Here is a 15,408-nt window from a genome sequence, read left to right as displayed (position 1 = left end):
TTCCCCCCTTTCAGTTACTGGAAAGACCCAGTGGAGGTGGGACCCTCACAAATACAGAGACGGTTATCAGGGCCAAGATATGGATGACACAAAACGCAAGGACGAGACTGCTGTTGCTGCTACTGTGCTACTGATTAAAGGAGTGGGCAGAAGTAGTGAACTGCACAGCTGGGAGCAACGGGCACAGCCCAACCCGATGTGTCTTGGCACGGGTGCCCTGCATGGGCTGTGCCATAGCAGGCAAGTCCCCACTTTGCCAGCTCCATGCCAGAGGACGCTGTCCCCTCGGGCCCTGAGCCCACTGGGATCCTGTCCGCTGCTCCTCGGCCGCTCTCCTGGCTCCCCGTCCCTGTCCGCTTCCATCCGTCCTGAGGGTGCCCACAGAGCCGCGGTGCCAGCCCCTCGCCATGAGCCCTGCGGAGCTGTGCGCTGCCCCTGCCAGTCGCGAGGACTCAGGGGCGGCCTGGGGAACCGGCCCTTCCTCGGGAAGAGGGGGGAACGCCCGTCCGTGTGCGCACCGGTGAGCGGGACCCCACAGCCGTGTGCCAGCGGAGTGGCACGGGGACGCGGGGCTCCTGGCACTGCACCTTCCACGCCCGGCTGACGCGCATCCATCACACCTTGTTAATGAGCCCTAATTCAGCCGCATTTAAGGCAACTGATAACCAATAACCAATAGCACAGATCGGCGCTGTACCGTGGTTTGCAGCAGCGCCGGCTGTGTGCAGCGGGGCCCCTGGAGCAGCCGGCTGCGGAGCCCCGCTGCCGGACCGGGGCTTGCTGGGCCGCCTGCCGGGAGGAGAGCCGCGCGGCCGCCGCGCCGCCAGGGCAACAGATCGCCGTGGCGGCAGTGCGGGAGTAGCCCTGGCCGCTCCCGGGGCCGGTTCGGGGCCGGTCCCGGCGGCGCCGTACGCCCCTCACGCTACAAAGACGGCGGCAGCTTTAAGGGCCCCGCGGTCCCCTCACGGAGGCCCCGCCCCCCGCCCCTCAGCGCGCGACCATTGGCGGCCCCCGCGCGCTCCGCCTTTCCCGCGCTGCCCCGCCGCCCTCACGCCCTCACGCCCGCCCGCGGCGCAGGCCCGGCCCCGCGGGCGCGGCCGGGGCGGGGCGGCCCCGGACAGCTCCCGCCGCCCGCAGACGGCGGCGGCGGCGGCGAGGCGAGGACATGGCGCGGGGCCGGCGCGGCGGGCCCGGCTGAGCCGCCGCTGCCCGCGGGGCGGGCGGCCCCGGGCCGCGGCGGCCGCCGCCCCGATGAGCGGATGAGGAGCGGGCGCGGCGGCCGGCGGTGCCTGGGCGGGGAGCCGGGTGCTTGCGCCATGAACCCCGAGCTGGCGATGGAGCCGCTGGGCAGCCTGCACGGGGCGGCGGGGCACGAACCGGAGCTGATGGGCAGCCCCAGCCCCCACCACGGCGGGCGCGGCGCGGGGCCGCTCCGGGTGCCGCCCCCCCCCCCACCGCCGCCACCGCCGCCGCCGCCGCCGCCGCCGCCGCACCAGGAGCTGCCCCCCGCCGCCCGGCCCGCCATGGTGCCCAGCATGGCCTCGCTGCTGGACGGCGCCGCCGAGTACCGGCCCGAGCTCTCCATCCCGCTGCACCACGCTATGAGCGTGCCCTGCGAGGCCTCGCCCCCCGGCATGGGCATGAGCGGCACCTACACCACGCTGACGCCGCTCCAGCCCCTGCCGCCGATCTCCGCCGTCTCCGACAAGTTCCACCACCCGCACGCCCACCCGCACGCCCACCACCACCATCACCACCACCAGCGCCTGCCGGGCAGCGCCGGCGGTGGCTTCGCGCTCATGCGGGACGAGCGCGGGCTGCCGGCCGTCAACAGCCTCTACGGGCCCTACAAGGAGGTGCCGGCCGTGGGGCAGAGCCTCTCGCCGCTGGGCAACGGGCTGGGCCCGCTCCCCGGCGCCCAGCAGGGCCTCCACAGCTACGGGCCGCCCGGCCACGACAAGATGCTGAGCCCCAACTTCGAGGCGCACGCGGCGATGCTGGCGCGTGGGGAGCAGCACCTGCCCCGGGGGCTGGGGACACCCCCGGCCATGCTGCCGCCCCTGAACGGCGCCCACCACTCCGCGCCCCCCGGGCCGCCGCCGCCGCACGGCCCCGCGCTGCCCGCCGGCCGGGAGCGGCCGCCCCCCGCCGCCGGCCCGCAGGGGAGCGCCGCGGGTCAGCTGGAGGAGATCAACACCAAGGAGGTGGCACAAAGGATCACGGCGGAGCTGAAGCGCTACAGCATCCCGCAGGCCATCTTCGCCCAACGAGTGCTGTGCCGCTCCCAGGGGACCCTCTCGGACTTGCTGCGGAACCCCAAGCCTTGGAGTAAACTGAAGTCCGGCCGGGAGACGTTCCGCAGGATGTGGAAGTGGCTGCAGGAGCCGGAGTTCCAGAGGATGTCTGCCCTGCGGCTGGCAGGTAGGTGCGGGCCAGCGCCCTGCGGGGAGCGGAGCGCGACCGCCGGAGCCCAGCGCTGCCCCGCCGGCCCCGCAGTGCGTCCTCCGCCGGCCCGGCCCGGCCGCTTCCCCGCTGCGCGCTCCGCCGTGAGCCACGGGGCTGTGCGGGGCCGGCCGGTTCCCACCTCCCGCAGCGCCGGCACCGCGCAGTTCGGCTCCGTCCGGCGGGGCTGTGCGGGGCTCGGGGCCGGCGGAGGGGAGCGCTCCGCTGCCGCTACCGCTGCCCGGTGGCGGGGCCGGGGCTGCTCTCCAGGGCCGGGTGCTGAAGGTGCGCACTCCGCACCGCACCGCGCTCTCCGCGAGCATCCCTCCTGGCGCTGCCGGGAGCAGCGGGGGGGGGGGGGGGGCCGGGAGGGGGCTCCGCGTCCCGGGACAGGCGGGGCCGGTGGGAGCGGGCGGGGGCCGGACCCCGCGCAGCCCCCGCAGCCCCGGCCCGGCCGCATTGTCCGCGGAGGGCGCGCGGGCGCCCCCTGGCGCGGTCACGGGGCGCCGCAGCCCCCATTGTTCTGCGGGGGCCGCGGGGGGGGCGGCGGGCAGCGACCCCGGTACCGACCCCCGGTACCGACCCCCGGTAGCGATCCCCAGCAGCGCCCGCACCGGGGGTGAGCGGGACACACCCGGCGAGAGCTGTCCCTGCCGTGGGGCCGTGCGGGGTGCGTCCGCGGCGCGGTGGGTGCCCGGGGGTCGCCGGCCGGTCGGTCCCGCGGGAGTGAGGGCAGGGCCCCGCCGCGGAGCACGGCCGGGGCTGCCTCCCCGCTTCCCGGGAACCGCACGGCCGTGGACGTGCGTGTAGAGGGACACGGGGGGCTCTGGCGCGGGCAGAAACGCGTGGGACAGACCGCGGCATGGGGCGGGGGCCAGGGACCGGGCCGCTCCGCTCTGACAGCGACGAAAATCCGGGGATGTTTGTGCCACCGAGTCCGTCCTTCTTTTATTTCAATTGATCCCGACGCGGGCAGATTGGTCCCCAGTGGCCAGGGACACAGCAGGCTGTCCCCAGGGCTGCCCGCTCTGCTGGCACACCCGGAGGGGGCTGAGGGGACGCGGGGGTCTCTGCGGTACGGAAACGGGCACAGAGAGTCCTTGCACGAGGAGCAGCTGCCGAGCGGGGCTGGGATGCGGCAGAGCAGGGCAAAGAGCAGCCATGGATGATTGATGGCCGTAATCCCTGCCCGACCCCTAACCAGAGCTGCTGCGGGTTAAACACCCACGGCCTGGGGTCTCCAAAATCCCCACGGAGACTGCTCGGGCTTTCCCGAGGTGCGGGGCAGTCCCGGCTGTGCTGCCCGTCGGGAGAGGGATGCTGATTCCCTCCTCGGCTCTAACGGCAACTGCAAACTCCTCTCATCCCGTCCAGCACCCGCGGGCATCCTCTCTGCAGCCAAATGAAGGTGCCGAGGTCTGTCTGTGACAGGGACGTTGGAGGGACAAGAAGGGGTTTGGGTTTTTTGCCGAGCACACGGTGGTGTCGCCTTCACAAACGTGTATCAAGAGGGAAATCGATGCAGATAATGTTTAGAAGATTAAAAGAGCATTAATGCTGGCAACAGGAGCATCAGCGCGTGGACCCAGTTTTCATTGATCTGGAACCTGAGCCGGCTCATTTCCAGTAACGTGGCTGGTGCTTTTCCTTCCCAGCACTGGTCCCGGGTGGGGGTTCCCCGTGGAGCCCTACATATAGAACAGAAAATCAGGAATCACAGCTGCACGCAGAGTTATGCCTGTATAATTCTGGATCTCTGCTTTACCAGTCCCCCTGAATGCCTCTGCATCCAGGAGTAAAGTTTGGAGAGAGCTCAGGTGCTGAGTGGGCATGGATTCCCCATGGAGCGGGAAAGACCTTTGCAAATTACCTTTCCCTTCAGGAAATCGATTATTTTAATTTTCTTTTATTACCACGTGTGAATATGCGGCCCCATTGCCTCAGTGCTTCCTTCTCCCCCTTTACTCATTTGCTTAAATCCCTATGAGCATGGGGGAAAAGCCACAAGTATTTCAAGTTTATTTGAAAAAAAACCCACCAAACCCACCAGCTATTTGCCCCACAGTCCTGGAAATTTTTCCCAAGTGGGGCAAAAATCTACTGTCCTTGAAGGGAAATCCCCCTCTCCCTGTGGGAGCAGTAACAGGGTGGGTGTGCTTAGTATTTCTTATTATTACAGAAGATATATAGTGCTGTTTATTCTATTCTTTTCTGTTCTATTCTATTCTATTCTATTCTAACCTAATCTAATTTAATCCTATTATTTCTCTGCTTATTGTCTCTTCTTGGGGGTCTTTAAGACTCCTCCGTCAGGAGACGGTGCTGGGGGTTTCTGTGCGGGAGGGTGCGGGCAGGACCCGCTGTGAACGGGGAGTTCCGTGCGTGCTCTGGAGCTCCGAGGGCAGAGCACCCTTTTGGGGTCACCGTGTCTCGCTGCGGCTGGGGCCGGGGAAGCGGCGAGTGCCCTCCCGGGGACACCGCGCTGCCCTCGGGGCACGACGGGGGCTTTGGGAGGGTGGGACAAACGCTTTACCCACAAAACCACCCCCGGCGGCGGCATCAGCCCGGGACCTCGCCCCCAAAGCGGGCTGGTGCCCCCGCTCCCGCCGCTTCCCGCCGGGAGAGCGGGGCTGCCCTCGGGACGGGGGGATCGGGGCTCCCAACCCTCCTTCCTGCCCTCCCTCCCCGCCGCGGGAAGGTCTCGGAAAGCCCCGGCGGCCCCGACATACAGTCCCTAAATTTCTGTGGGGTCAGCAGAGCGCTCCGCCGCCTGTTTACCTTCTCCGGTGCCGGATCGCCTTATTGATGATTTAACACTTTTGTACCAAAACACCATCAATGATTCATGCGTGCAGAGCTGCCCGACCCCCGCTCCGTGCTCAGACCCGTCAGTACCACGGAGAGCGGCGGAGAGGGATGAGAGCAGGGAAGGAGGGAAGGGAGGAGGAGAGCGGGAGCAGGAGCGAGACGAGACGCCCGGGGCCGGCGAGCCGTGGGCGACGGAACCAGGAGTGGGCGGTGGCAGCGCCACATCCCAGGCTGAGCCCCTGCACCCCCAAGTCCCCCAGGCCAAGGAGAGGGGTCTCACAGTGAGGAATGGGCTGTGGACAGTTGTCTGCCTGTCCCCTGCCTCTTTGTGCCCTACCAAATGCTTCTTCCCTGGATTTTGAGTCTATGTTGTTGTCTGTATCTCCAGCTAAAAATTAAGGCATGATAACATCTGTATCAGGCACATTGCCTATTTATAAAACTATTTCTTAATGTAGAACTAAATATACAGGTACATAAAGGTTTTTTGAAAGGCGCTTAGTGGCTTGAAATATTGGTGCTCTCTTCAGCTATAGATTAGTGGTTGTGTTTGAACAATCCATGCGGTAAATTGTGGTGCCGGCTGATAAATTATATTTCTCATGTACCAACTTTCCGAAATAATACCCTGCCGCAGCTCTTTGTTCCACATCATTTCTGAAGGCGTTTCTGCCACACAGAAATCTGTTTTGGCGAAGCAGATGAGTTTTATCAGTTTCTTGATTATTTGGTAAAGTTAGTTCTGAGTACATTTATGATTAAATGTATTTCTATATTGTTCCCCCTACTTTTTAAAAGAAACAATTAATTGGTCATCATGTGTTACTCATTCTGAAGCTGTTCTTCACTATTTCCTTATCAGATTTTTCCCCCAGCATCTCTTTCTGTGTATCTCTTGCCCATCACTATTTGAACTGGAATAGCCCAAACTCAAGTATTCCTCTGCAGCTGAAAATTGCCACAATTTATTTGTGGCGAGGAATGCATAAAGGAGAGAACATTTTTGCCAACAGGATTATTTCCCAGTGACTGGTGTTGGTTCTTCCCACACTGTAGGGGCGTTTTGGCTCTGCACTGTGGCCCTGGGTGCTCATCCCTGGTGCTCCTCCCTGGTATTATTCACAAAACCTTGTCCTGGATGTTGCTGCCATCCAGCAGCTGCAGGAGCTTTTCCTTCCCTTCCAATTAGCCATTACTGGGAGATGACAAGCTTCCTGCAGTACCCAACACAGCTGTGCCGAGCCTCCGAGCACTAAAGGCAGCAGACTCCTCTCATCAGAGCAGCTCCCCTGGAGCTGCCTTCAGAGTGGAAACGGGGCTCCGCAGGTGTACGGAGAATGGATCTCAGAGGGAAAGCAGGGCTGAAAGGGACTGCAGACATCACTTGTCCTGACAGTCTGCCCCTTTCTTCAGGAATCTCCAGAGGGGGATTTTTTACCTAAGTGATCTCTTCCAGGGCTTACAGGTACAAAAAAACCCTTAATGACTGGCCTTAATCTCACTTTTTGTCTTTTAAATCCTTTGCTTCTCATCTTATCCCCACTAGACACAGCAAAAAAGAACACTCCCTTCCTTCTGATAGCAATCTATTTATATTTAAGTCTCCCATCTTGTCTCCTGTCTTCTCTGGAAAAAGCCCATCATACCTGGGCCATGAATATGCAAGGAAAGAACTATATCCAACGGGAAAGATAATACATCTCTTTTTCCAAGGTAAAAGATTTTGTATCCAGCTCTATCAATCTTGCAGACTTTTGCATAAAAGGCTCTCTGATTTATAGAGGGTTTTGCACACAGAAATGATACCAAACAGACTAATCTCAAATGGGTTTGGTGATAACATCAGCCAGACAACTCGCTGATGGCAGAGAGAAATGCAATCAAAAAATAAATTGGAGAGTTTTGGGGTTGTTTGGGGTTTTTGAGCTATTAAATCAAACTGCTCCATTGTGAAAAAAGGGACTCAAACCACTGGTAAATGCTGCACAGAGGAATTATTAGACAAGCGATAGAGGCTGGCAGGTTCCCAAAACGCAAATTGTCTCCGAGACCAAAATATCTCTCAGTAAGCAGGGAACATATTTATGAGCAGTGGTGATTTTCCAGCAGTTCTCATCCCCTCATAATGGGATGGGAGCATGGGGCCTGTGCTGAGGCATTAAGCTTTGGCAAGCAGCACTCAGCTGCAGGAGGGGAAGGAAGGGCAGAAGGAAGTCTTCCTCAGAAAGCTTCCCACACACCTTCTTCTCCGTGTTCCTTCTCCCGTGGGCTTGTCCTGCCCACTCCTTCCTGTGGGCATGGTGGGATCCATGGCCCCTCTCCCCTCTCTTCCTCACCTCCACCTCTCTGGAGCCTGCCAGGAGGAACCCTCTCCTGCTGAAGCTGAGCTTTCCTAAGCCCCTGGGAAGAAGGAAATGGGAACCTGAATGTGTGGAGAAACAGGGCTGCTCTTGCTTTGTGTGTTCAGCTGAAGTGCAAGGAGAGCTTGGAGGGCAGCACAGGTCTGGCTTTCCTGGAGAACCTGGCAGAGCTTTGCTCCTGTCCTTTCCTCTCCTGTTCTTCCTAATTCCACCCTATCGATAACAGGCAGTAAAAGGAAATGCTTATGTCCTACTTTCTCCCATGGGTCAGAATTCCTGAAAACTGGAGCACACAGCAAGGTTCCACTAGATCTGTCCTTCCCCTTGCAGTAAGATTTCAGGCTCTTGCTCAGCTCTTGCTTACCCACCTCAGCTTTAAATCCCCAGCCCTTCCTTGGAAAAGGTGCCCAAAGTCCTTCCAGTCACAGCTGTGTTCGGGTACCTCCAGGGTTGTGCTGGTGCACCACTTGGAGATGCTGCTCCAACAGGCAGAGCACTCAGCACGGGGAAGGCCTGGCTTCACCCCTGTGCTCTGACAAGGGGAATATAAATCCTTGTCACTGGCAAGTGTTATAACTCAGCTGGAAACTATTTGGGGATTCAAAAGGGAGAATCTCCAGAACAAGAGGAAGCATAAATCTCCCAGGTGTTAGACGTGTGGGACTCTCAGAGTGCAGCCAGAAGGATCCAGAGTTGCACTGTGCTGGAAGGTTCCAGTGGTACCCAGAGGCTCCTGTCAGAAATCCTGTGCTGAGGTGGGTGCTGCAGCACTGCAGGGAGGAAGCGGAATTTACAGCCCAATTCCAGCCATCCAGCAGATTTACAGGAGACTGGACACAAACAGCCTGAGAGCTGTGGCGTGCCAGGAAGAAACATAAAGGAGCCATGTCCCCAAAACCATTCATCTTTTCTTCTCAGAGAGCTGCAGGATGCAGGGCTTGGAGAGGGGTGGCATTCTGTGGGGATTGTGCAGGATTGACAGGGAAAAATCAGGTGGAGTACCAAGAAAACACCTTCCTGGCTGGAAACAGCCGGGCTGTGAGCTTCTTTTTTGGAGCATTGCAGGAATCCCTGGATCTCCAAACAGGGAACACCTCACCACTACAGTGGATGAGCAAGAAGAATTTCTCTGGAAGAACAGAATTAACTTTGTGCTACGCATCCAATCTGTTTATCTGGATAAATGCCATCAAGGGCATTCCTAGGGTTTCAAAAATTAGGGGTTTGGTGTGTATGCAGCAGCTGGGATGAGCAGCACTGGATGCCCACCCCGACAATGTGATTATTTGCATCTTCATTCTGATTGCTCCTTGTTCCATAATGATTTTGTACACAGCGGAGTACTTAACCTAATTTGTATTGATCTCAATCGCTCTCATTCGTGCATACTTAATTCAGAGAGGTAATCAAATTGATTTCTGAGGCCTAGTTTTTAAGAGATTGTAGTAACAGGGATATACCAGGGCTTGCTTTAAGTGAATCACAGCAAAAGAAAAACATTTTAAATCTTTAGAAAACGCTTTGGTGGTCATTTCATTGTGTTCAGTATTACCAGAGTAATTACATTTCCCTCACATTGAGTCCTCTCCAAAATCGAATTGAGGAGCAGTTTTAGTTCCATCAGACAGATAACTGGGTTTGGGTGACTTTGCACCCACACAAACCACATAGGTGGGATCAATATTCACGGCTTGTCCTTAGGAACGATGGAGACTGAGGACTTACTGCCGGATTAAGGGAATATTGGTCTCTGCTTGGCTCCTCCTTAATGCCTGCACTTTGTTTCATGGGTGCAGAGCCACTTTTGCCATCGGTAAAAACATCCAGAACCAGAGAGGCACAGGAGCTGTGTTGTTGGTATTTCCAGTATCCTGGCAAGTGGCTCAGCTTCTCCTGGGGCTTCTCAGGCACTGCTCCGGCCCCTGGGACTCCTCCCTGGCCTCCTCCTCCTTCTGATGCTGGTGACTTTTGTGTCTTCATCTCTGTCTCCCTCCTGGAGAAGTGCAGGAGCTGAGGAAGGAGGGAGGCCATGGAACATCCCTGCCCCATGCCTGAGGGCTCAGAGGGTGGGATTGAGCTGAGCACTAGAGCTCCTAGATATTTTTCAAGATTTCTGGCTTTTGGAATGCCTGGGCTGGCTAGGTTCCTCTCTTGTGGGGAAGAAAATGAAAAATCAGAGTGATTGTTGTAGAAAATCAGACAAATGAACTATTAGTAGGGGAATTCAGTGGGATGATCCTCAGTGTGTCACAGCGCAGCGTCAGGTCCCTGCACCCTCTTAATGCTCTTCAAGTTGTAGGCCTCCTCTTTGGTCCATGTTAAGGGATGCAGCACTGACCCCGTTTCTGAGCAATTCCTATATTGTTTCTGTGGAAGAGCATCTTTAGTCCAGTGCAGAAGAAAAAGGAAGCTTTTGTATTTTTTTTTTTCCCACAGTTATGGCTTTCAGTACGTGCCAGTTGTCCGTTTTCTTCCATAGGATATGTTCAGGTTTAACCGCAGCTAATAAATCAAATTGTGCTTAGAATCCAGACGGTCTCTTCCCTTCCCTCTGCTGTTAAAACCTTTCTCTTTCTTCCTGGAAAATCACTTGATTTTATTAGAGTGCTCACCCCATTTTTCTCTGCTGAGAGATGCACGTCAGGTGCAGCGTTTGCCTTTGTGGGGCCTTTTCAAGAGCAAACTCAACAGTTCAAGGAAAGTATTTACTGAATGCATCAAAAAGCACATACCTCTGCATTATTTATTATCAGATACCAATAACTGTAAAACGCAGAGTATCTCTGGACATAAATTAGTGATGGTAGGAAACACTCCACTCATCCCAGTGTCCCGGAACCGATTAGAAGCTGCAGCAAAGATGCTTGTGCTCATCATGTCCCCAGCACCGGGGACATCACGGCATGGATTCCGGACACTTGGCAAAGTAAACTCAGCTTAAAATCTGCTTTTTCAGCTCAGGCAGGCAGTAGGATATTATCTGTGTGGTGTCAGAGGTGCAGTCAGAGAGCCCAAATTCTTCCCTCCTGCTGCCTCTGGGATAATGCCCTTGGAGAGGGCGAGCCTGGCCATTGGGACACAGGTGCCAGCTCCCCCTGATGCCTCTGGCATGTCCAGGCAGGAGCATCCATGCTGCTTCCTGCTGCCGTGGCTCCAGCCGGAGCCCTGTGCTGGTGTCACTGCTCTGGGAGGGCTGTGCTGGGAACATTCACCCACACAACCCTGTCTGGGTCTCAACCCGACTCTCAGGACCATCCTCCTCTTATACTTTGGGATGTTTTGAGGCCTGACCTTGACCTCCCTCCCAGAGGCAGCTCTGCTGCAGCCACTGCAGTTTGGCAGCTGAGAGGGGTCAGGGTCAGGCACTCCAACAAAATACTCCAGTTTCCTGCAGAAATGCTGTGAGATCCTGGCCCTGCACAGAAGGAGGCAGTCGGTGCCACAGTGGCTGAGCCAGGCTCCACACAGGTACAGCTGTGACTGGTTTAATTACAGGCATTGCCACAGTCCGACTTTTACTTTTGGGCCAGCTTCATTTCACATTCCAGACCTGCAGAATTATTTAACAGGGCTGCTTAAAACCCACCCACTTATCAATTCTCTGGGCTCATTTTGTCCCGACACATTACCTAACCATGTCAACATATGGATTTTCTCCCTGTGCCCAGCACAGACAGCCTGGGCAGGCTATTTTTAAGTGTGGGTGTGCTCCGGCAGCAGTATTGGTTTCAGCACTTGCTGTTCTCTCTCTGCTAATAAATACAGAGCAGCTATTAATACAGATGGGTTTTAGGATCCATTAGCATCGCTCAGTGCAGCGATGGTCCAGCACTGCTGCCCTGCCTGACCTGAGCTCTGACAGGAGCTTCTGCCTGGCTTCACTCTTGGGACATGCCCCAGGAAGGAGGACTGGCAATGGGAGCAGTGCCCTGGGGTGGTGGCACTGCAGGAGTCAGGCTGCAGGGGACGAGTAGGGTGAGCCAGTGCCTGACCCTCTGTGCTGGGAGGCCAAGCGAGTCCATGGCGGTTTTTCCCCTTGGTGGTCACACAAAGTTGCTGCTACTGGAGCTTTAATGGGGGTTTGGGCTGTTTAAAGGGATTAAACTTATGTTCAACTGTTACTCCTAGCTATTGAGAGGTATTGAGGATGTAAAAGCAATGCAGCCCACTGGACTCCTCTGGGAGCCCTCAGGTTCCATGTGCCAGAGCGGTGCTGGCTCAGCTGGTGACACTTGCGCTCACCGTGTGTCAGTGCCTGCCACTGCGGTGGCCGTCCGGGTCTGTGGGCACCACCCTGACACTTTCTCTCTGTCTCTGCCACCCCTTCCCAGCCTGCAAACGCAAAGAGCAAGAGCCCAACAAAGAGCGGAACAACTCCCAGAAGAAATCCCGACTGGTTTTCACGGACCTCCAGCGCCGAACGCTTTTCGCCATCTTCAAGGAGAACAAGCGTCCCTCCAAAGAAATGCAGATCACCATCTCCCAGCAGCTGGGCCTGGAGCTCACCACCGTCAGCAACTTCTTCATGAACGCCCGCCGGCGCAGCCTGGAGAAGTGGCAGGACGACCTGAGCTCCGGGGGCTCCTCCTCAGCCCCCAGCACCTGCACCAAGGCGTGAGGGGCGCGGCACGGCCGGCACAGCGCAGAGAGAGCGGCCTCGCAGCAGGGTCCCTCGCTGGTGACTTAAAGCACAATCCCCCTGCAACCAACCCCAGCCCAGCTGTTCCCGAGGACATTCCTACAGCTTCTCGTCAGTCTTAGCAGGCGCAGGCTCCACTTTAACCTCTCTCCACACAAAACTATGCTCAGGACAGGCGAAGCAGGTCTGAAACGTAGGGGAGTCGTTCTTGAGGCAGGTTTCTCCTGAGCCCCAGGTTTCCGTGGCCGGCGGGAGCCGCTGCCAGCCCGGCAGCCTCCCGTGCCCAGCGCCTGCCGTGTGCTGGCCACACCACCCTGCGGCCACATGGCAACGGAGCACAAAGTCAGATACTAAAAACCCAAGACCCTGTTTTTAAACTCAGGCATGGTTTTGTTAAGTGTTTTAGGGGGAAAAAAAATCAGATTTAGGGTTTTTTTGGTTGGTTTTTTAGTTTGATTGAATCAGCTTGTTCTTGGATCAGAAAAATTCAGTTTTCTTGAGCTCAAAGTATCAAGCACAAAGCCGGTAGCTACAGCCATGGTCCGGCTCTGGGCTGCCCAGGGCAGCTGTGCCAGCTGCAGCCTGACATCCTGGGAACACCACGGAGATGGCACGAGCCTCAAGCACAGCTGGCAGTTCCTCACAAGCTCTGTGTTTGTACCTAATGCACACTCAGGAGGTCGATGGAACTGCTACAGTTCATGGAGCAACACAATGTTTTGGAAGATCCAGATTTATTTACATTATTACATCCTTTTTAGTTTCCAGGAATCCAGTTTCTCCTCGGCAACAGCTGTGTTACCGAAACCTTTTTAGTGTTCAATGTATTTTTGTTCATTTTTTCAATATTTTATGGTACTTTCAAGCAGGAAAAGAACCAGAAACAAGCCCTTCAGATACCATGGACCGTTTCAGATGTGCCGCGTTTAGCTCTATTGCATCCCTAAGTTCCTTTTCCCTGCCAGCTCCCCGAGCTGGCAGGAACACAGCACACCAAAGAGACAGGATTTCTGCAAGCCAAAGATGTTTATAACTTGTCATTTCTCTTTGTCATCGCTGGTGCGGGTGGTTGGCTGGCGCTGGGGAAGCCTGGCAAGCTCCGAGCCCTCTCTCCAGCTCCGTGCAGCGGAGCCTCCCCGGCGGTGGCGGAACGGCCGCTGGCTGGTGACCGGCCCGGTGCGGCTGTGCTCCGCTAGAGACACTTGAGACTTTTTTTATGTACTACTTAATCGAAACCAAAGAAACATTTTCTGCACCTACTTCTGCAACAAACTGTTCCATTGAAAGATAAAATAAAAATTTAAAAAAACCAAGGAAGCATGTCAGGAAGCAAACGAGTACCACACTGTGTTCTACAGACATCTTGGACATTTTCGGAAGCAGATCTCAAAGAAAGGGTTGATGAGAATGAGAACAAAGCAAAGCCAGTACGATTGCTGCTTCATTTGACAACTCAAGTCATCTTAAAGTTGAAGATTGTCTTTAATTTGTGCCTATGCAGTTTTTTCAAAAGAACAAGGAACAGAGCAACCAAAACCTCAACAGCTACAATACCAAAGATGAGGATTCTCATTACTTGTGTTTCAGTTCGTTTCTCCTCTTGCACGACTAATGCACATAGCCCTACTGGTCTCTGGACAGGTAACCACTCGTGAGTCTTTGCGCAACCAAAAGGGTGTGTTTGTTTATGTTTTCCCTGTTTCCGCCCCACACGGCATCTCTCCAAGAGCTGCATGGGCTCCAAGTGCAAGATGTTGGGATACTACGCTGGTACGTCTCCTCCCTCCAGGAAACACTTGTGGGTTGGGTGTGACTTGTGTGTTGGTCTCCTGTGTGTCTGGAGCTGTGAACAGCCACCCTCCTGTGCATGACATCGGTCGAGTGACCTCCACCCTTCTTTCCCTTCCCCAGGGATAAAACTTGCAATATGTGTGTTCCCATCCCTGTCACTGTGAGTGCTGAGCAGCACCACAGCCCGGCTCCAAACCTCCACCTGAACCAAACCCAAGTATTCAGGAGTCCGTGGGGCAGTTCAGGAGTTGCTTCTGACATATTAGCCTTGTAATGTTCTTTGATCCAGGTCATGATGATCCAAATCATGACATGTCCAAATTTATTCTCAGAGCCAGAGCGCATCTTGCTCCTCTCTGCCTTTAAACAAGGGCTTCATTTTAACTGCTTCACAGAACCACTGCAGTCATTTTCCAATGACTGCACTTAAAATAGGAAAAAATCCAAGAAGCCTCGTCTGCTCAGGACAGGAAAAGTTTCTGGAAAGCAAATTCAGGATCCTCACAGCTGAACTGACAGCATGTGCCAGCTCTGGGAATCAAAGCATCCTTCGGCAGAGATTTCCAGGCAGATCCCAAAGAGATTTGGAGAATCCTTGTAGTCAGACATGGAATAAAGCTGCCAAAAATGGTCCCAATCTGGACTGATGTGTTCTGAGGGCTCCTCACCCAAATACCAGATATCTGAGTGGGGAGTTTGGAGCCAGCAGGCTGTGGAGCAGGGCCCAGCTGAGGTGGTGTGGTCATATTGAAGTTTCACCTTCATTCCCATCCAAGTGTCCATCAAATCAGCCCCTGGTGCATTTTGAACTTGGCATTGCCCTCAGGGGAGGTGTCTTGTGCTGGAAGTGTCCCCCTGCAATCTGCAGTGGCAGGGGATGACACAGGACCAGTGAAAACCCCAGTGCTCATTCCTCACCTCCCCTTCCTGCAGTGACGGGGCAAGGAACTGCATTGTATCCCACAGGGAATGAGCCCCAGGCATCTCTGAGCATGTGCTTGGCTGTGGGACACCTCACTGAAGCTCATCTCACCTGAGAGGCACTCATCTGAGGGACATCCAGATAGCCACCTTCCCCAGAGGCAGAGAGGAGCTGCCCACAGCTTCTGGTGAAGCCTGGGAGCAAAGACCTGGGCTTTTTGCTCCTGCTCAGCGCTCATCCAATAGCCCCAACAAAGGGAGTTTAGATCAGGTACTGAATTACTTACAGATTTCTCCTCAGCGAAGTTCTCTCCAAACTGTGGAAGTGTTTGTTATGCAACATTACAGCCGAGTAGCAACACACATGAGGCTTCTCTGGGCTGGGGCCTCAAATCTATCAACAGTCACAAGCCATTTTCACCCAAAAATCCTGCTGCAATTTTTATC

At 56.1% G+C, this 15,408-nt stretch overlaps 1 protein-coding gene across 1 annotated transcript; it reads left to right on the top strand.

The window, feature by feature from the left end:
- Nucleotides 1-1,259: 1,259 nt before the first annotated feature.
- On the top strand, nt 1,260-12,228 carry LOC309584652 (one cut domain family member 2-like; the record flags this gene model as incomplete). The annotated part of the gene is made up of 2 exons (XM_082300815.1): nt 1,260-2,421; nt 11,942-12,228. The coding sequence occupies 2 exons, from the start codon at nt 1,260-1,262 to the stop codon at nt 12,226-12,228; spliced, it is 1,449 nt and encodes a 482-aa protein (XP_082156941.1).
- Nucleotides 12,229-15,408: the final 3,180 nt, after the last annotated feature.

Source organism: Coloeus monedula (genome assembly GCF_965178545.1).
Source record: "Coloeus monedula genome assembly, chromosome: W".
Taxonomy (NCBI): Eukaryota; Metazoa; Chordata; class Aves; order Passeriformes; family Corvidae; genus Coloeus; species Coloeus monedula.
The sequence above is the reverse complement of the archived record's forward strand: the minus strand, read 5'-3'. Positions and strand labels throughout refer to the sequence as shown.